A 21,862-nucleotide genomic window follows, 5' to 3' on the forward strand; every position below is an offset into this window, starting at 1 on the left:
CCATATCAAAGTTAAACTGTTCCTCAAAAGCCCCAAGAATGGACAATCCTTTTCACAGATGGAAAGCAACTGAAAGGTGGCCTCAATGTCCAGTTTTGCTATCCAAGGCTTCTGTAGTCTAATGGTATGGATGGCTTCTTCTAATGATACATAATGCACTCTGACCTCATCCTTACTAATGCAGTCATTTATTGAGGGATCTTGTAGAAAGGATAAGTGATGTTTCAGCCTGAACTCCCCTTTCTCATTTTTAGGGACAAGACCTAGTGAAAAGGTTCAAAAAGGAACAGACGATAGAACTTTGAAAGGGCCTGCTACCGTGACAGCAGATATTTGTATATTAAGCAGGTTATTGACCTCCTTCCTGCTACCAACTGACTGCAAATTCTTACATATTGTCACACTTGCAGAAGCATCTGATTTAATAGAAAAAAAAAAAACAAAACTTTGCAATGAATTATGTGCAGCTTGCACTTTTACTGTTTATTTATTTATTGCCCTTTGATTACTAGGAAATTCCTATTGGGTAGGTACCCATTTTCATTGGAGACCTGGGGACAAAAGCTCCAATGTATTATAAAAAAACATTTTAATAATATTAATTTTACAACCTTTAAAAGTAGTACAAAAACATCTATAGTTTAGATAATTATACCAAGTTATATATAATGTGAAAACATTGGTTAAGAATAGATACATCTTACATGACAATGATTTAATATTTAAAGAAATTTTAGCCAGTTTGCAGAAAAATTAAAGGTAAGTTAGTATAGTACAAACAGGAACTGCAATATGAAGTGTCAGGGAAAAAATAGGGTTATGGCATATTCAGAGAGAGAGAGTCAGGGGAGAAAAATTGGTTGAAGTACGGAAGTGAGTGAAGAAGGGAGAGTAAGGGGGGTGTAAGATATGAAAAGGTATTTGTTCACATTTCAGGATATAGTTTATCTGGGAGGTTCAGCAAGAACAGAGCCAGATTTTGGCTGGAAAATCTAAGTAATTCTGTGATTCCTTGGCCAACACATCTACTAGGTGTTGCTCATCCCATTCCAAAGCTTTATTCATTGCCCACAACGGCCAGAACCTCTGATTGTACCAGAGACAGGCTAGGTGCCCCTAATGTGATATGCTTCATGCAGGTCATAAAGTACAACAGCAAAGGCAAAGCCTGCTGGAGGCTCCTCTCCACAATCACTGCCACATATAAGATGAAACCCACCACTCGGTTATCGCAGATTCTCAACTTAAATTTCTTCATTTGTCTCTTTCCCAAAGCAGCAAGAGACGCAGCTAAATCTTTGGCTCCTGACCCCATAGAATCTAACAGATGTTGAATGTCATCATTGTCAATCAAATCAAAAACATTGACGTAATCCCCTGGCAGATTTTAGTCATAATTGTGACAGGGATCTGCATTATAATAAACAACCCTGGGATAATAGGACCTGAACCCAACAGCACAATGTCTTTCACTCTGCCCTCATGGCTGTTACAGCTTGCTGACTTGTTGACAGAATCTGAGGAAAAGTTGAAGAAGGGGATATGTCTGCATCTAGAACCTTCGGTCTAGTACCGGCATACAGTGTCTGCAGGGAACTTCCAAACCCTTTCTCAGTAATGAAGTCAATTTGGTGGCTAAAACTGTTCAAGAAAATCCTCACTGCTTGATCCTGCAGACTAGTTTTTCAGGGCAACCTACATGTTACCTATTGATTGTTTCTGTACCACAGGACTGACTGTAGGCGGCTCCAAATGCAGCAGTTCGATGTCCCCTCCTGAGAAAGACACTTTGGCCTCTGAGACAGTGGTTCACCCTCCCCGTGGTCCATTTCTTCAGCTGATGTTCTTGCCCTCTTGCTCTTGGTAGCTGAGACTCACAATTGCGATAGGCCTCTGCCACCAAATCTATTGTCTCCAAATGGGACTTCAAGTTCCACAGTAGCAACATGACTGTGAGAGGGAGAGAGAGAAAAAAACTATATGTAATTAATTATCATTCTGAAAATGCAGTTATGTAACTTCAAGTATAAGGAACTAGATCTACAAATATACCCCGACCGATTGTATGCATATCTAGCAAAAACTTGACCAGGCTCAAAACTTGTTCCTCCTGCATCAACATCCGGAGCACTATTCACCTAGCTAGCCCTGCAGGCATATTTGCAAGATACTTAAGTTGCCTGATGAGGATAATAAGTAAATAAATAAATCTAAAGTCACAGCTACACAAGTCTGACTGCTATATGGCCCTTGCCATCTCAAATGTAATTATATATAAGAAATTTCTGCTCATTGTCTACCTCTCCTTTTTTTCCATAGAAAATGTTAAAATAAGAAAAAGGCTGATGGCAAACATTCAAACACTGAAGAAGTTGTCTTACTAAATTAAACCAATGTCCAAGGGTGGGATACAGTTATTCATTGTTCCTGTCCTGCTCAGAGACTGATTTCTGCTAGAAAAAGTAAACAAGAATCTTAAAGGCAGGAAGATCCTGAAACTGCCTAAAGCAACATACAGCAATCTGATGACCTCCATAAAAGTGGTATGGCAAAAAATAGCAGAAATAATCACCAGACTACCATTTTCGGATGCCATCAATCCGCCATTATTTTAACATTAGTGAAACCCCTCAGAGGCTCAGACCAATGAACCTTATACCAGTTTCAAACATGCAGTTTGAAAGAAGTCTGTAATCACTCTCAAACATCACACTCACTAAGGTAAAAAAATGTACACCCTACTGAATGAGCTAGCTTACTCATGCAGCAGTTGCATGAAAATAGGTTGTATCTATAGCCCTAATAGTGACATAAGCAATCCATTGCCTCATCTATTTACCTTACTAGCAACTTCAGCTAGGCGAAATACAGAATGGTTACAGTCCATTACCTTATACCCATAAAACATTCTAAATAAATTCATATAATTTCTTAAGAATGTGTGACAAACACATTCAGTGTGGAAATGCAAAGCACATGAATTTAAAGAGAAATGTGGTACATTCTTCACAATGAGTTACACTTAAGAAATATGGCTAGGTTAATCACTGTCCTTATGACACACTGTGAATATATGCAGACTGAGTGATGGCTGTCCCCTTCCCATAGAACTGACTGCCAGTGCAATCTGATGAAAAAACAAACAAAATAATTATACGTTATTGCTAATGGAAAACTGCCTTGCAGCCACCCACACATACATCAAACTGTAACCTTCATGATTTTGCTATTAGCTACATGAGCAAACCAAACATTGAAATATTTATTGTAAAGAATGTAATTATAAACAATTGGGAAAGCAACTGAAATACTGATGAAAATACTACCATAATTAAATGACACATAAAATCAACAGCAAGCCATAAAGCCTACCAGAGTGCCATTCCAATCCAGTCTATTCATAGGTTCATAGGTTCATACTAGGCTATCTGCCCTAGGGCATTTATAAGCCTAGCCAGAGTGTGTATGGCTTTCGCCACCCATATTAAATTAATTTTGCTATGCCCTTTTTCAAGGTTAGTATACTGTGCCTCTGTCTAACAGTGACACAGAAGTGATACCCGGGGTAAACCTATGATCTCCCATCCACTCATCAAGATTCCTCTTGAAGAGAGTCAATGAGGGACTCTGCCTAACCTGGACTGGGATTTTATTCCAGAGTGAAGGGAGCCTCTGGGTTATGAATCTGTCCCTCCAGCATGTCCTATTTATTTCAGTGCTGAGGTTCAAGTCCCTCGAGCACGTAGCTCGATGGGATTTGGATTTTCTGAGGTGCAGTATGTCCATTAATTCCGGGTTGGACATGGCTTTATACGTCAGGCACAGATTGCCTCTGAGCAGGCGGTATGCCACTGAGTAGAGCTGGAGTTTCTTTAACCGGGCAGCATATGGCATCTGTTTGAGCCCCTTGATCCTCTTGGTGAGGTACTTTTGGGGTCTTTCCAGTTGCTGCAGGTGTCTGGTAAGGTACATCCCAAAAGGGGCATTGTACTCAATTATGGGCCTGATGAGGGATGAGTAAAGAGGCACGATTACCTCCCCTGATCTAGATGTGAATCCCTTCATGATTAGGTGGGCTATATAAAATGTTTTTCTAACCACTTTGGCCACGTGGTTGTCAAATGAGAGATTGCTATCAACTTGGGTCCCCAGGTCCCTAATTACTTCTTCTGTACTTAATGGATTACCACCTATGTGGTAATTTGTGGGCACTTTGTTTTGCCAAAGGGATGACTATACACTTTTTGGCATTTAGCTTGAGGCCATGGCTCTGGCACCAGTTGTCTGTTTCTATGAGGCCCTTTTGGAGGATGCTTGTGTCGGCTGGAGAGTCTATTATGGAGCCCAGTTTGCAGTCATCTGTGAACTTGGTCAGCCACAGTCCTTCCATGTTGGCCTGTACCTCCAAGAAATATATACCGAACAAGAGAGGTCCCAGGACTGAGCCTTGTGGGATGCCACTTGTAACTGGTTTGGAGTCTGACATGGCTCCAGCTATTCTAACCATGTGGGTTCTGTCCTTGAGCCAGTTTGCAACCCATCTAGTGACATAGGGGTTTATATTTAAGCTGGTGAGCTTATCTATAATGCCAGAGTGGGGTATTGTATCAACGGCTTTTGCGAGGTCCAGGTAGGCTGTGTGGACCACCTTCCCCTTGTCAATGGCCTTGGTGACTGTTTCAAAGAAATCGACCAGGTTCAAGAGGCAGGATCTGCCCTTAACAAAGCCGAACTGGGTAGTATCCAGTGTCTGCAGGTCCCCAATATCTTTATTTATAAGGTCCATGATGATCCTTTCCATAGCTTTGCAGACCAAGCTAGTGAGACTTATGAGGCGATAGTTTCCAGGATCCGTTGAGGCACCACCTTTGTGGAGAGGGACCACTGTTGCTGTACGCCACTCTTTGGGTACATATCCTGTAGTAACGCTGAGACTCAACAGTAGTTTTACGTTTCGGTTTAGCTCTTCTTGGAGTTCATGTAGGCGCAGCCGGGACACTGTCTGGTCCCATTGATGCTGTGTTTCTTGCTTTGGAGAGGGCAGCTCTTACCTGAGCATCTGAGATGTCAGGGGGGCAGCACTCTGCTAGGATAGATATTAGCCCTTTTGGTGGGGAGGGGGGGGAGAAGTTTGTGCTGAAGCTGTCAGCTAGGATGTTGGCAATGTCTGTGGGTTCGGTGTATTTTTTGTCATTTTGGACTAATTCTGAGCATATCTGGGAATTCCCACCCAGGTTCCTAACATAACTAAAGAAAGCCTTGTGATTATCCTTAGTGTCCTGTGCAATTTTTCTCTCGAAGCTGGCCTTAGACGATTTTATGAGTGCCCGTAGTTTTTTGCTAATACTGATCAGAGATGCCTTCCCTTTTTGGGATTTTGCTCTATCATGTAGTAGCTTCCTCCTTCTATTGTATAGTTTGTTTATGGCTGGGGTCCACCAGACAGGACATCTGCCTTTGGAGGATTGGGTCTTGGTTTTATTTGGGATTGCATGATCCATGCATTCCTGAAGGTGTTCATAGAATGCGTTTATAAAGGATTTTGCGGTCTGGGCCATATTATCCACAGGCCCAGGGACTTTGAAGGATTCCACCTTGGTTTTGAGGAGTGTGAAATTTGCTTTAGAGAAGTTTTTTCTGGGCATGGGGTGGAGTCGGGATGTGAATATCCAGTGAGATTAGTTTATGGTCTGATCTTACCAGTGAGGGATACACTTCTGGTCTGGAGCATAGAGTCCCCATGTTGGTGATGATCAGGTCCAGTATGTTTTCCCCTCTTGTGGGAGTGGTAACAAGTTGTTCCATAGCATTTGAGTTTATAAATTCTAGGAACCTTTGGGCTAGGGTGTTGGAGCTAGAGTAATGCTCCCAGTCTATGGTTGGGTAGTTGAAGTCACCCAATATAATGGTGTTTGGAGAGACCTTCATATTTTCCAGTGTTCTCAGGAAGGCCGAGTGGGGTTCTTGGGTTTGGGAGGGTGGTCTGTAGCAGGCTATAAACTGAAAGGCAGTTTTACCCACTGTTAGTTGCACATGGATAGTCCCTGATGCTTCGTGCTATGCCACCAACCTGGAGGTGTGGGTATCTTTGACGAATATTGATACTCCCCCTCCTTTTGTGGTTCGGTCCAAGTTTTGGGGCCGAAAAGCATGGTATGAGGTATAACCTGGTAGTGCTGGGGTGCTCTCAAGAGCCTTGAACCAGGTTTCTGTTACTGCACATATATCGATGTTCTCCATGCTAAGGAGAGTTTCGAGTGCATGCATCTTGAGGTTTAGACTTCTGGCATTGAGTAGCATTACTCTTAGTTTCTTATCCCTTGTGATACCTATGGAGGTGGGTTTGTCTTTTGAGCCTTGCCTAAAAAAGGCACTATGGGGGTAGCAAGAGCCTTTGCCAATATCCGAAAGCCCAGGGGTGACAGGTGCAAGCCGTCCCTAGAGAAGCATCGTGGCTTGTCGAGCATGTCATCCCAGGCTGACAGGCATTGGATCCCCTTTGAATGGCACCAATACTTAAGCCAATTGTTGAAATTGATAATCTTGTCTTCATACTGTGGCATCATTCTTGGTGAGGGTAAGATGCTACTCAAGGTCAGGGTCATACCGGCCTGGGCTACATGCTCAGAGAGCTCCTCTATGTCTCTTTTCATGTAGTCCAGGGAGGTACATCTCAGGTCATTCACACCAGCATGGACAATGACTGAGTCATATTTGTACTTGCCTTGGAGTGACCTGAGTGCTTGTGTTATGTGGCGGATCCTAGTGCCCGACAGGCAGCTCACCATGACCTTCTCCTTGTTCAGCCTGGTGAGTGGGACGTCAGTGTGCCTGATGATAGAGTCACCTATTACAAGTGTATCAGGTGTGTTGTTTAGCCTTAAGGGCTGTGACTGTTCGCACACTGGCTTTGTGAGCTATGTGTTGCATGTGTTTTGTTTTGGGGTAGCGGTTGCTTGGGTGTCTGCTTTGGAGGTCTCTGCTGCTTAGGCAGATTTTTATTTAGAGCCTCCAAGTATGTTTTTGTGTGTTTATGTGTTTGGTTTGCTGTCGTGGTAGGTCTATGTGAGACTGGAATTGTAGTGAGTGTGGTTTCCTTCTCCTCCTGACTGGTTACGCCAGTACTGAGTTGAGAGAGCTTAGCCTCCAGTTTGGCTATATGGTTGCATCTCTCACATGTGTTGGAATCTGTTGGGAGGAGGAGAGGTTTGTCTGTGTACATGAGGCAGTTGTAACATTGCCTCAAGATTCCCAGATTCACCAGCTGGACTGGAGAGGACATTGACAACTGACCTTTGGACATGCTAGAATAGTATTGGGAATTTCTTTATAATTGAAAAAAATGGCCAATGGGGAGCAAGGTACTCCAGGGGGAGTTTGTGAGGGTGTAGTGTTTTTAATTTTTTAGTGCTGACTTATATAATTGCTTTAGTGAGCAAGTGCCAGATAACTCAAATGCAAAAATGACAAACAGTAACTTTCTTTCAAGTGAAACAAGGAAATAAGTGCAGTAAGCAATGCAGATATCACTAGGGATCCACAGAAGCGCTGAAAATCCCCGTTTTAGGTGGAATTAGCTTTTCAGGGAAATAACAAGCATACAAACAAAACTAGATTCAGCAGGCCTGGATCTAGTCTATGCTACAGCAAACAAGGTGTACCAATTACAGTAAGAAATAGTTCAAATATGCAGGCACTATAAGCCTTTAACCAGAAATTCCCAGCTCAGAAGGGCAGAGTCCAGCCTCTTCTCCCACAAGAGTGCAGACCATGAACCTTCTTAATATAAAATAACTGGCCTGAAGCCCCGGTGCTTAAAGCAGAACTAATACACTTTTAGAATAACAGACACTGAGCCCTCAATCAGCAGTTCCCAACTTAGAAGGATGTAAGCTACCTGTCCTGCCACCACAGTGCAGCCCACAGACCTTCCTAATGTAAAACAACTGGTCTGAAGCCCAAGTGCTTAAACTAAAAGGCTTAGAATAAGTTACACCAAGCAGTAATAAATACAACTGAGTACTTTTAAGATGAAGCAAAAGCAAAATAAAGTAGGAAAAAACACAAATACAGTAAAAGCAGATACATTTTTTTTTTTTTTTTTTTTTTTTTTTTTAGTGGAAAGAGAGAAAGGAGTAGCCAAAACTAAGCTGATTGGCCTTCTCAAATGTTCTCCCTGTACTGGGTAGAATGAGGTAATGACACTAGACTGGGAGGAGGGTCCCAGATCAAATTTACACTAGGGGCGGGCAACTGCAAAGCCACCAACTATAAAAACACTATACCAGCAGGGAGGCAGGGTGGGAAACAAACTGCAGAAATGTTACTCACAGCTGAAAAGCAGCAGTGAGCCTTTAAATGAAAGTTTTAAACAGCTAAAGGAGTCTCTAGAAAAAAATAGTTTACTGTAACCAGTTATCAGAAACAAACAACCCAACAGATGCTTAATAAAGGTGGACACAACATCCCAGCTCTGACACCTTATAAATACTCAGTGCCTGAGTAGCCTAACTGCCTCTCTCTGTACATAAGCTTCACCGACTGCCAAGCCCCTTCTCATCAAGGAAAGCACCATTACCCTATAATGGACTGCTTCCTCATCCTCAAGGGCAGCTGACAGCAATATGAACTGAAAGGGCACTAATGTCAACATGAAAAGCAAGTTTGTCAGGCATCAGACTGCCACCACTTACAAACCTGTCAATCTCAAGAAGCGAACCTCATCATATCTGCTCTGCTTTCACAAACAGCCTCAGTAACTGGAGATGGGTTTTACAGAAGTTGGACTGCCACCACAAAACCCAAACTTGCTTCACTGTTAGCAGAAATGTTGAACTACCACTATTGTCAATATTAGATGGTGATTGAAATGATCAGCTGTGAATACAAATTTATGGTTAATTAAAACACAGTACTGAAGGTGTAGTCTCTCACAAAGCTGAATAAAAGTACCTACCTTCTGGCTGCAGGGCATTTGACCAAACCAAATGAGCAGGAGAGGCATGCTCGACAGTTGCTTTACCAGACTGATGAACCCCTTCCCACTTCCTGAGGTTATATACATCTTAATACACTCAAGAAAGCAGCATTCCTTCCCTCTGTGTGGCCAAGAGGTCAGATTTTTCTGCCTGCAAAAAGCATTTGGACACAGACTCCATCTAGAACCTAAGTAATTCTCCTAGGATTTAGACTACGGCACCGTTCTTAAAACAGCTCATTCCCATCTTTGATAAAAAGCTGCCTGTGCATCTGCAGTCTTAACAAAAGATAGCTGTGTTTCAGCAAGCTACATAAACCAGTTATTATGAATGCCACATTATCTGGCAAAATCTACCAGCCTTGCATGGATACTTTCCATACACCATAGCTTGATGCAGCTATGAAACAACATTTGTTAGAAACTAGAATGAAGTTATTCTTATGGAGATTATTGGCATTCGAAAAAGAAACAAAATGAAATGGCTGCTTTTGCTTGGGAGCTAACAACTGTCATTTTGCATGCACATGTAGCCTGTATTATGTCATTACATGTGGGCATAAAAAGGATTGAACAGTACAACTAGGACCCCCCCCCCATCCTGCTTTGATATTATTGTAATACTGTAGAAGGAAAGGGAAGATACAGTAAAGGTATTTTCCCCTAAAAGAAACCAGATCCCACAGGTTATGTAGGGCTATATCATGGGACAAAGAGTGAATGGATCTGAGGAAGGTCTAGTGGTCAAGTGACTTAAGCTCAGTTGAAGGTTGGAAAGCAAAACAAAAATATGTTTTTGCAACAGCATTTACAGCTGTTTTCATATGTGTGTCATTTACAGCATTGCTTCACATAGTTAAAATATCTAGGATACATTTCTTTAATATTTTTGACAATACAGTTAATAATTTTACCTCACCAATAATGAAATGTACTTATTAACCCAGGTGCTGTAAATATATTTTTGAGCTGAGCCCTTATGATGAGGATAGACATATCCTTTATGTTGATAGTAAACTAAATATATGTGGCAAATAACTGATTCTATATAAAACTGAATATAAAGAACTAATTTATTTTTGTTGAGATACATCAACCACTGAAAAGTTATGAAAGTCTTCAGGTTTCCTAGGTCATGGATCAGGAATATGCAGTAGTTACATAGCATCACAAAGGCATATTCAGGAAGAATATAGGGCTGCTCGAGGTATTCTTAATTCATGGAGCTACATGTTAGGACTGTCCCCTCTCCAAATGTTGTTTGCCTTACTTAATGCACCTCTGGAACAAAAGACATGAAAGTAATAGAATGTCAATGAAGTAAGGATCAGTGATAAGCCATTTCTGAAGTAATGAGGATAGACAAGGATGTCAGTGCACAGGCTAAATCAATTCATGAATTAATAGAAATTACTCACCTATGTTTTTGCTAAAGTATACATGAAGCACAAATACCAATATATTGACCTGGAAATAATTGCTACCAACATGGTTATCTAATTGTGTTTTGAAGAAAGTCATAGCATCTGCAATATAAAATGGAATAATCTGAGACAAAATTTGAGACAAATGTAATTTTTCTATAGGTCTTAAATAGAAGAATAAGAAATGTTATACTTGCATATTTATATGTTTTGTATTTATTGCAAGACCTAGCCACACTGCCATTGTTACGTTAAGCAGTGACTTATTAGCAATGTGTCTATATCTTATGCTGTAGATATTAATATACATTAGCCTAATAGTTTACAGGACTGAACATGTTTATGACTCTTCTTTGGACATGGTCAAGCAAAAGTCAATTTTGATTTAGAATAACCACCAAAACACGTTATATTTAAGCAGTACATAGATTAAATTTACATAAAGACCAATAAACATCTCTGGATGCCTTGAAGAGATAGCAATAAATAAGACGCCAAGTTGATGTAACCCTCTGCTTCAAGCTTGTGAAATGTTGTGAGTGAACTACAGCTTATTATTTGCTTGTATGTTCAAGTCTTTTGTGGTATTTAATTCATCTAAAAAGACTTTAGAGGTTCATTGGTATGTACTAGGTTTATGGCCACTAGGTCCTTTTTAAGCCTAGCAATGCACCTCAAATCTCTTATAAGTTCTAGTACCCTTAATAAGTATAAGCAGAAGCTTGGGAGATGAAACATTTACAAGCAGGGGCCTGGGAGATGAGATATTTACAGGCTGTCTGTGTTCATTAGAGATACAAGTGCCAAACCAGGGATGAATTTCCTGTTCCCCATCCAGTTATCCAAGTTACCCTTGAATTGGATTAGGAACAAACTCTGTTTCATGTGGATGAGGAGCCGGTTCCAGAGAAGAGGTAGTCTCTGGGATACATACTTGCCTCTCCAGCAGGTCCTATTTATATCACGGGCAAGGTGTAAGATTTAGAATGGGTAATTATGGTGCTGTTTTTTTGCAGATATGTAGGAGGTTCATCAGGGTGGATTCTGACAATGTCTTGTATGCCGGGCATAGATCTCATCTCAACAGTCTGTAGGAGACAGAATACAGGGACAGGGCTTTGAGGCAGTCTGCATAGGACCTTACTTATGCCTATATTCTTTTAGTTTGGAGTCTCTGTGGACATTCCAACTGCTGGATGTATCTGGTTAGGTACAGACCAAAGGGGGCACTGTACTCAATGATAAGTCTGATGAATACTGAATTCAGTGGAACAATGACCTACTTGGACCTAAATGCCATGCTTTTGTTTATAAGTTGCACAACATAGAATGGTCTCCTCACTACAGTAGACACATGATGGTCAAAGGCTATATTACTGTATATGTGTGTCCACAAGTCCCTGACTACTGGGTCCTTAGGGACATGTTGTCAATATGATTCTTACCAGGGGTGGATTATTTCCTGAAGAATACTTTTAGGCATTTTTTGGCATTTAGTTTTAGTCCATGGCTCTGACATGAGTTATACGTCTGTGTCAACCCTTCCTGGAGAACATTACTGTTGGTAGGGGATTCTATGACTGCTCCTAATTTGCAATTGCCCACAAATTTGGTCAGCCAGACTTCAAAGAAGTAAATGCCAAACAAGGGTGGTCCTAGGACCGTTCCCTGAAGGACTCTGCTTGTGACTGGCATATTTGTAGAGATGGACTACACAATTCTAATTTCCTAGATTATGTCTGTGAGCCAGCTGGCTATTCACCAGGTGACATAAGGGTTTATATCAAACCTCTTGAGTTTGTTAGCAATGCCTGAGTGGGTTATTGTGTCAGATGCATTGACCAGGTCAAGATAGGCAGTATGAACTGTTTTGCCTCATCCATTGCTTTAGTGACCTTCTCAAAAAAGTCCACCAGGTTGAATAGGCAAGGCCTGTCTTTGATGAAACCATACTGGGTTGGGTCCAGTGTATGGAGGTTTCCAATGTCATTATTGATCATTTCTATGATACTTCTCACCATCGCTTTGCATATCATACTAGTGAGACTTAAGAGACAGTAGTTTTATGGGTCTGTAGATGGCCCAGCTTTGTGCAGAGGAATTACTGCTGCTGTTAGACATGAAGCCTGTTTGGGAGCGCTGGTTAAATAGCAATTCCAGAGGGCCTGATAAGTCATAGTTCATGCTATTTAGAAGGCATCCCGGGATATTATCTTGGCCTTAGACAGAGGACCTGTTCCCTAATGATAGTAGAATGAGTTATATTTCATAATATTTCCTGAGGGGAGGTTGAGGGGGACAGAGGGGCAAAGCTAGAGCTGAATTTTTATGCCAGTAGGTTTGCTATATCTTCTAGATCAGTACAGGTGGCTCCATTTACAATGAGCTCTGCACACAATTGTGCATTACTTTTGTGGTTACAGACATAGCTAAATAATGTCTTGTGATTGTCCTTGGCCTGGGAAGCCAAATTTACTCCAAGTTTGGCTTTGGTAGATTTTATTTTTCCTAGGAGTTGTTTGTTTAGATTGATGAAGGTGCTTTTATCCTGCTGGGCACTACACCTCCTAATTTTTGACATGATTTTCTTCCTTCTGTTATAGAGCCTATGGATGTTGTGATTCTACCAGTGTGGCTTATTTTTTAAGTTTGTTATGTACTTCTTCCTTGTGGGTACAGCTGCCTATATACAGCTATTAACATACTTTTATAAGGTTGCTGTGAAGGGTTTTGTGTAGGCCGTGGTGTTCTTATGGTTAATGGGGGCTTGAAATTTTGCCAAGATAGCACTTAATAGTAGGAAGTTAGCCTTGGAGTAGTTCCAGAACATTCCAGTGTTAGCTGGGGTTCCAGGCTTTATTTTTACTTCAATGGAGATTGTTATGTGGTCTGACATTTCCAGAGAGGACATTATACTAGGAGGTGTGCAGCACTCTCCTATATTAGGGAGGACATGATTCAGTATGTTTGCACCCCTGGTTGATGTATTGACAATCTGGTCCAAGGAGTTTGTGAGGAATCTGTCTGTCTGCACATCTGGTGTCATATATGATTCCCAGTTAATAGTGTGGTAATTAAAGTAGCCCATGAATATGGTATTGGGTTGGATGGGTCCATGTTCTGCTACTGAAAAGAATAAAATGCAAACTGGTAAATCTCAAACAGAAAAAAGCAAAACAAAAAAGCAGCGAACAAGGACATCAACTAAAATAAATTCACGGAATGGCCATAGCTGGTCAACAACCAGGAAGTAATGTGTTGCATATGGTAAGTGAAGAGAAACCTTTTAAATTTAACCTACTCCCCACTGTAGTGTGATGTAATAGTCAGTATATATAGTTAGGAGTGTGTGGGGCCACAGCCCCCCACCATGGTTGGTTTTGTTTGCAATGTTGGCCGACTATGGCCTTTTGATGCATTTCTTTTCGACAATGTCCTTGTTCACTGCTTTTTTTTTTTTTTCGCTCTTTTCAACTCAAGATTTAGCTGTTCACATTTTATAGTTTTTGGTAGCTGAACAAAGACCCAGGTTGGATGGGGGGTGTTTCCAGTAATTTTAAATACATGTTATGGGTTTCCTGGTTCATAGAGGGTAACCTTATATATCTTGCAAGGAAGTGGTATTGGATTTTTACTCCATGTCTGTGTAGTAGCTGATCTAAATGTGTAGAAGGCATTGTAGCCTTATACTGCCAGTGTGCTATCCATGGCTTTAAATTGTGCCTCAGTGACTGCACAGACATCAGCATTCTCTATAATGAGGAAAGCTTGCAAGGAGTGGAGTTTTTTTTTTTGTTTAGACTCCTAGCATTGAGTAGTAACAGTATTAGATTTTCTTGGTTTTGATTTGCTGTGTCAGCCTAAAAAGGGCATTATGGGGGAGCACAATGTTTTAGGTAATATTCCCTACAGAGGAGAGGATCAGACCATCCCTGGCAAAGCAGCACATACTGTTGACCATTTCCTTCCATGCTTTCAAATATTGCACCCCCTTACAATGCCACCAAAAACTTAAGACAATTATTAAGGTCAGTCATCTTTTGTTCATATTGTGGCATCATCACTGGGGAAGGTAAAATGCTGCCCATTGCTAGGCTCTTACCAGCCTGGGACACGTATTCCAAGAGGTCCATAATGCCTCTCTTCATATACTCTAAGGAGGTATGTCTTAGGTCATTTACACCTACATGAACTATGACTGAGTCATAGTGGTACTTGTGATCCGATGATCTAAGTGCATGTGTAATGTGGTGGATCCTGGCCCCTGATAAGCAATTTACCATGACTTTCTTTCCTCAGCCTGTTGAGAGGGTCATCAAGCTGCCTCACAATGATGTCTTCAATGACCAGAATGTTGGATTGTGTGGTGGTTTGCCTTATGGGCTTAGAAGTAGAGGCTCCATGAGATATGGCTGTATGTTTTGATGTTGGAATTGTCTTGAAAACCAAATGAGCAGGAGAGGCTGCTGAGGGTATTTGTTATGTTTATTTAATCTAGGAGGACTTTGGGATTTAGGAAGGATACATTTAAGTGTCTCAGCATATGTGGGTCTATGTGTCTGCTCTGTACTGTGTGTGATAGGTGCAGCATGTGTACTGCTAACAACCTGACTGAGATTATGAGTGCTTTTATGTGAGAGCTTTGCTTCCAGTGACATTCTGTAAATTAATCTTTCACATACCTTATCAGTTTGTTTGAGAATTAGCTGGTCATCAGTAAACATGACATAATCTCTGCATTGCCTCAGGATGCCCATATCCACCAGGCTGATAACGATGACAGTGGGATTGTTCATATCCATGGCAACAGGCTCTTTATTATTGATTAGACTGTTGCAGTGAAAATATAAAGTAATGTCAGGAGTATCTGGTTTGCCACTCTGGGGACAGTGCTTGGCACTGCAAACTGTGTGTAAGTAGGTAATGGTGAAATTTCAAGGGTGCTTTTGCAGGAAAATGTCAACTCACAGATGCCTGCATCCATAACAAGCACTGACAAACACTTCGGGGGTGCATCCATAACGGGCACTGACAAACACTTTGGGGGAACTACTAAAGCAGACTTTGATGTTTTATGGATGAAGTACTTCGGGAGATATTCTAACATTAGGTTAGACATTAGCTAATAAAGCAGAACTTATTGAAAAGAAAGAATTAGCTGCATCAAGAATGGTGAAAAGAGGGGGGTTACCTGATTATCTACTGCCTGGCTGCTACTAGTGCTGGTCTCACCACAGCTTCACACTGCTGACATACAATGCTCCTTTGCTTCTTCTATTTTTATAGTCAATCTATCTTAAAAACGCATTGGCATTTGGTTATACCTAGAGTATGCTTGTTATCTAACATAAGTGGATTAACCAAGAACTTTTCAAAGCATTTCCTTACAACTGATGTTAAACTTATTGGTCAGAAAATTTTCACCATGTCTGCACTTCCAACCTTAAATACTGCCACAATGTCAGATACATACCATTTGCTAAGTACAATACCTGTTTGCAGTAGGGAATTGAATATAGACATACAGAGATAAACTAGAACATCAGCAAACTGCTGGATGATGTGACCTTGTATGCTGTCAGGTCCCATAACAGCACACTTTACAAAAACAGCATATATAAATATATATAGAGAGAGATTGATATATGTGTGTGTGTCTATAAAATCAGTGGCAGTACTTTTGATCAAATTCTCATTTGTTCAACCAAAAAAACTGCATCTTGATTATATGGCCAGTTGAGTTTACAGAGCGTTCCATATTTAAATTTTTATTTTGCTGTAAAAGTTACATTTCTGAGTGTATGGACTGGGATTGTGTGCAAATGTTTGTGTCTTAGGTTAACAGATAAAGAGATTGATTTACTTTTGTGTGTATGTGTGCATTTGAGTGTTTACAGGTTAGGGTTAGGGTAAGGGGATAAATTTAGTTGTGCATGTGTGCATGTGAGAGTGTATATGTGTTTTGTGTGTCTGTCTGTCTGTGATTGTGAGTGTTTAGCGTTTGGGCCTGCCTTGTGTAGGGCTACTGACAGGGAAAGGGTTTTTCAGAAGGTAAGGTATAGGATTACAGCAGGGCAGGGACAAAGAGACAACAGGCAGTGTCTGTGTGTGTGTGTGTGTGTGTGTGTGTGTGTGTGTGTGTGTGTGTGTGTGTGTGTGTGTGTGTGGTGTTTCCCATTTTGGTAAATGGGACAATTTATTATTTAATGTTAAAATAACTCTGTTGCAAATACTCATGGCTACATAGTAATGACTTATGATAGATTGTGCCCAGACATTTTTTGTCATTTTTAAGCATGAGGTCAGAGACCTAATGTATTTAATTCCCAGGATGTGCAATGAAACTGATAACTTCATACCTTTATAAGGTCTCATCATACTTTTTTGAAACAATACAATTTTACAAGAAATGCACAAATCATTTGTAAATCCATATAGTTTATTTAGAAAAAAGTTTTATTACACAAGCAAAATGTTGAACTATGTTTTAACAGTGTTATGGCATTATGATATACAATTATACTGCCCTTTAAGACATATACATATTCTTTAGTTTTGTTTCATCTTTCTCTTCATATTATCTTATCGAATGTGCTTCTTTCCTCATCTGTTTTGTTTAAAAATGATCAGAATGGTAGGCATGTGTAACATTTTTTATTGTTGGTCATGTTATTGTGTTACAGTGTCCTACTTTTGCAGTCGATATAAAATGGCTTCTGAATTAAAAGCTATTATACCACAAGAGAATATGGTGTGCCATGTAAAGTGATATTTGCCAGGACTTTTTTCTGTTTATTAGGATAAATATGTTTTTGTACAACCCTTTCACGATGTTTATGGATGTAGATGCACCTTTCTAGCATGATCCTATGATGGTTTGAAGCAAATTTTGGATAACTCTGCACCACAATATAACACTGATCTCCAATAACTGTAATAGCAGCCTTTTAAGATGTTTCATGAGAACTACCAAAAGCATTAGTGCATTAACACTTTCAGTCTCAAAACAAACTTGCGTGATTATTTGCAGTCTGGTTCTAAATAGGGATTCACAGTGCTTTATACCGCACACCCTCTTAGCATAAGAAATCTGGACAAAGCCTAACATAAAGGGGAACAAAGGTACAAAAATAGGAACAGATTGTAAATATTGTTCTTATAAACTTAAAAAGTTGCTAGAATAACAGGATTTATGTTAGTGTGCATTTTCTCAAGGATATGAAATCTGAAACTGAAATGTATGTCATTATTTAGTGACTTTTGTCCTCAGTGATTTGCCAGAAACCTACAAATTTTATGAGGAACCGACCAAAAATCTGAAGCAAATATCTGGACATTCTGCAACAATCTGTACAATTGAGAGCTATAATTCAGAACATCTATATTATCTCTGTCAGTATCAGATAGCTGATTGTAACACTGTCTTGCCGAACTAATGGCACATCAAATACTCTTTTAAAGGAACTGAACCTTCAGCAGCAAATAAATAAGACACTTTGGCATGACAGAGTTGTATCCTAATGTATCCCAGTGTATGTATCCCTCACCTCTGGAACAAACTTCCACTACATGTCATGCAGGGTAGCACCCTTGCCACCTTCAAGGTAATCAGATGGGCTGCCTCATATTCTCTCCTGGTCTGTCTTGTCTTGCTCTCCTTGACAGAAGAGTGATGTTTTGAATAGGGGTTTTGGCTAGGCTTGAAATGGATTGCAGACGGATTGCCTGTTATTTACCTATGAAACTATAACTTAATCTGTGCTGTAAAAAAACAATGCATTTTTGTTTTCCTACTTGGACACATGCCCACTAACGTTCTAAAAATAACAATCTGCAGGCAAGAGTGTTAAATATTTTGGTTCAACTTTGAATTGCTTTACATCACGTTGTTGCCTCACAGCAAGAGTTTCTCCTGTTCGATTCTCAGCTGGAGTGCCTTCTGTGTGGAGTCTGCATGTCCTCCCCATGGTCAAGTGGCACCCGAAAGACATGCGTAGAATGGGCGTGCCTTCTCTGAAGGTTGGACTTCGAGCTGGCACCTCGGCACCCATAAAAAAAAATCTACTGCCAATCATTAGTGGATCAGAGTTCCGCTGTGGTGACCCCCTAACTGGGAAAAGCTGAAAGAACTGTGGGTAGTTATAGAACATTTTTATGAATACATTGCTTCATAAAAATATAGCAAAAAGACCTTACTTTCTATGCAATCCAATACATGAATTTCATAAATGGACTGAAATGCTATGAGTTTAGGAATTTAGTCATGCAATCATTTTTTTCATCTTATCAAAAATGAAAATGAAATGTGGTTTAAACATTCCTGTTGTATAGTTCTTACTGAATACGTACACTGCTCAGAAAGAATGCCCATGTTGTTGTTATATGGAAGTTTCATTTACTTCTTCTTTACACGAATAGTCATATAATGATGTTGTCACACTTTCTTGCTGGGTGTCAGTCTCATCACTCAGAGCATATTTATCAGAAGATAAAATGTCTGCAGATTCAGAGCCATTCATAGCTGTCTTGTTTGCTTTAGTAGCCTTCTTTTTTTGGTGAGCTTTGGAAAGTTTCTTTTCAGTACCCTTAAAAAATTCAGTCAGCAAGTTGAATAACAGGGCCAACCATGCCATACCAAAGAGTATCCAGATGGCTATCATTGGCTTATAAATCTTTGAATATTTCTTTTCAGTGTTCATGCCTGAAAATACAAAGAAAGAAAGATAGCATGGCTAAAACAAAAGTTGTATACAAAAATCAATAAATATTTAGTTCTGAAGTCTATGTTAACTGTTGAATGGTAAACATTTTCCTCTTCTAACTAGGCAAGTCATGCTTTACTAAGGACAACTGATGTTATTTTTATTGTTTTATTTTGTAATAGTAATTGTGTTCTACTTTTATAATATAATAAAAGTTATAAAATACAATATGTGAATTTTATCTTTGATTCATATCTAGCATTTAGACAAGAGTCATAGGGAGGAGAGAACAACATCATAGAGTCTTCATAAATATGCAACTGTTAATCAGACAATATCCAGCACCATAATGTAAAGGGAGGTCCAGCTGACCTGAGTTAGCTTAGTGACTATGGCACCTGAGTTGCTGGTATGGAAGGGTGCATACTCAGTGCACATCAAGGTAGATCTTCAGTAAAGGCTGAGGACATGCAGGAGGCATGCACCAAATGAGACAGGGGTATTGGTAGAGTAGCAGTGAGGGCAGGATGATACCCCACCATACCCTTTTGTACATCTATCTTAGAACAACACAGGTGAGTGTGAGGGCAAAATTAGGATATTAAATAATAACACCTTACTGGCAGATATATGATGCTGTGTCAGGATCCTTAATGTCCTCACTGACCCAAAACATGAGTTGGGTTTGGCCTGGGTGAAGGTAAGGCAGGCCTGCTATAAACATTGAATGCAGAAAGGACCTGGGAGCAAGCCAATGGCCAGTAGAGAAAGGGAGTTTGGCACATCAGTGCTTTGTGTGGCACAAGCTGTAGCAAGACAATTGGTTTGCTGTAGTTTAAAAAACAGAAGTTATTTTCTTTTTTTGTATATGGATTGTGAAGATATACTAAGAAAGTGGACTTTTTTGTCTGCTTTTTATTGTTCTTCCAATGAAGAACTGAAGAAAGGAGGAGGGAGGGCATCTGGATGGCGTGGAGAGCCAATCATTCAGAGAGATGCAGGAAGTGGGTGCGCATCTGGCTTTGAGTGCAAGTACAATGGAGGACAAAGCAAACCTTTTTGTGGCTCTTCAAATGAAGAGCTGAGAAGTCAGTGCTTCACAGGCACTATAAAAGCCAGCTATGACACTGGGTGATGAATCCGTGTAGCGTCCCTCTGGGCTGGAATGTAGATGATATGGCACCCTATCACCGTTCAAATGTGCTCCTTTCCTCATGTCCCAGATGCATAACATATGCATTGTCTAACCATCCCCATCACTATTTGTCTGCTCTCAGTTTGCCTCTGTCTGTCCAGTGTCATTCCATCCTGTTGTATGTACACCCACCCTGTTTGTCTGCACTGTTCTGTGTTTACCTGTCTATTCCCACATACTATACTATCTCCTTTTATACCCCTTGCTTTCCCTTTCACCTTTTCTCTCTTCTCTCCTCTATATCAAAAAATAGAAAATAGGTCACTGTCCCTCAAAAAATGCTTCCCTTTTCCCCCATCCTGCACTACCTATATGCTGCCCTTATATGTTAAGCACTGTTTGTTCTTCCTCTTTTTCTACTTTTCTGTATACCTCCTTTACTTCTTTTTCATGAATTCAATAGGTGTCCACATATATGGACTCCATAATGATGCAACTGCAAATTATGTGACAGACTGTTGGGTGTGGTGCCATCATGCTGGTATACATGTCAGCACATGCAGCCCAGCTGCTAGAAACACAGCTTCATATTGACATATAGCAGTCTGAGTTCACATTTCTATTGTTCTGAGATAGCAGTATGTGGCACACTGTTGATATATTTCTTGCATTTTGGAGTATGCATTTCTATGCATGGTTTCATCTATCCACATAGTTGCACTGCATGGCTGGGTCCATTCCATACTTGTCTACATTATTTGCATTTTCTTAATTGCATCTAGCTGCCCATAAGACTGCATGTTTTCATTTGGATATTTGTTGCTTCCTTCTGCCAATACCCAATGCCACTTAGCTGAGGAAGCCTTGCACAGACATATAGTGCATCTCTATGAATCCCAGCCTATATATACTTATGAAAAATTCCAAAATGTTTTGGTTTTCCAAAGGCACTAACAATCAATACTACTGCCAATAATTTTCTGATATATACTCATATTTTTGTTAAGTTTCGGCTATTAGGAACTCCACAGAATACAAAAATTAAAATATAAACAAAGCAACATTTCCATGTAAGCCTTACTATTTGTATGTTTGTATTTACATATTTATTTCTGTATATATTTATCTGTTTATTTATTTACTGTTGGCCAAGATGTCCATGTGGGTAGGACCTATATTCAGCAAATTCCTGAGTAAAAAAAGGTCCATTAAACTTTACATATTTTACTACAGGGATAATATGACAATCAATAGCATGTGAACTAATTTTAGACACTGACAGAGAGCAGTCTTGTAATATTCATATAATAAATTTTACAAACAGCATTATAAATATCAATGTCTAGATAATAACTACAGGAATTATTGTAATTCACAGCTCATTCCACATATATCCATATATAAAGCATTATAACCTGTAATGCACTGTCCTTGTTTTAGCTATCAAAACACACTATTAAAAAAGAAATACTGTATACACAATGTTGTTTTTCACTGAAAATGAATTCTATCATCTATCTTGTATGAGCAAGTTTGTAGCCTGCAATCAGCTTCCATCATCTTTATAGTAATAGATCACAGAGCAAGGATATGCCATATATATGTGTGTTGTAAATAACAGTAC

The 21,862-nt window shown here is 39.9% G+C and overlaps 1 protein-coding gene across 1 annotated transcript in view; it reads right to left on the minus strand.

Moving 5' to 3' along the window:
- Positions 1–18,454: 18,454 nt before the first annotated feature.
- Positions 18,455–21,862, minus strand: part of LOC122804532 (potassium channel subfamily K member 16-like) — a 359,265-nt gene continuing 355,857 nt past the window's right edge. The window contains exon 5 of the mRNA XM_044074454.1: positions 18,455–19,102. Within this exon, the coding sequence (XP_043930389.1) occupies positions 18,780–19,102 (323 nt within the window). The 3' untranslated portion in view covers positions 18,455–18,779. The remainder of the gene's footprint in view (positions 19,103–21,862) is intronic.

This window comes from Protopterus annectens, chromosome 6.part0 (genome assembly GCF_019279795.1).
Source record: "Protopterus annectens isolate FY-2018-M chromosome 6.part0, PAN1.0, whole genome shotgun sequence".
NCBI lineage: Eukaryota > Metazoa > Chordata > Ceratodontiformes > Protopteridae > Protopterus > Protopterus annectens.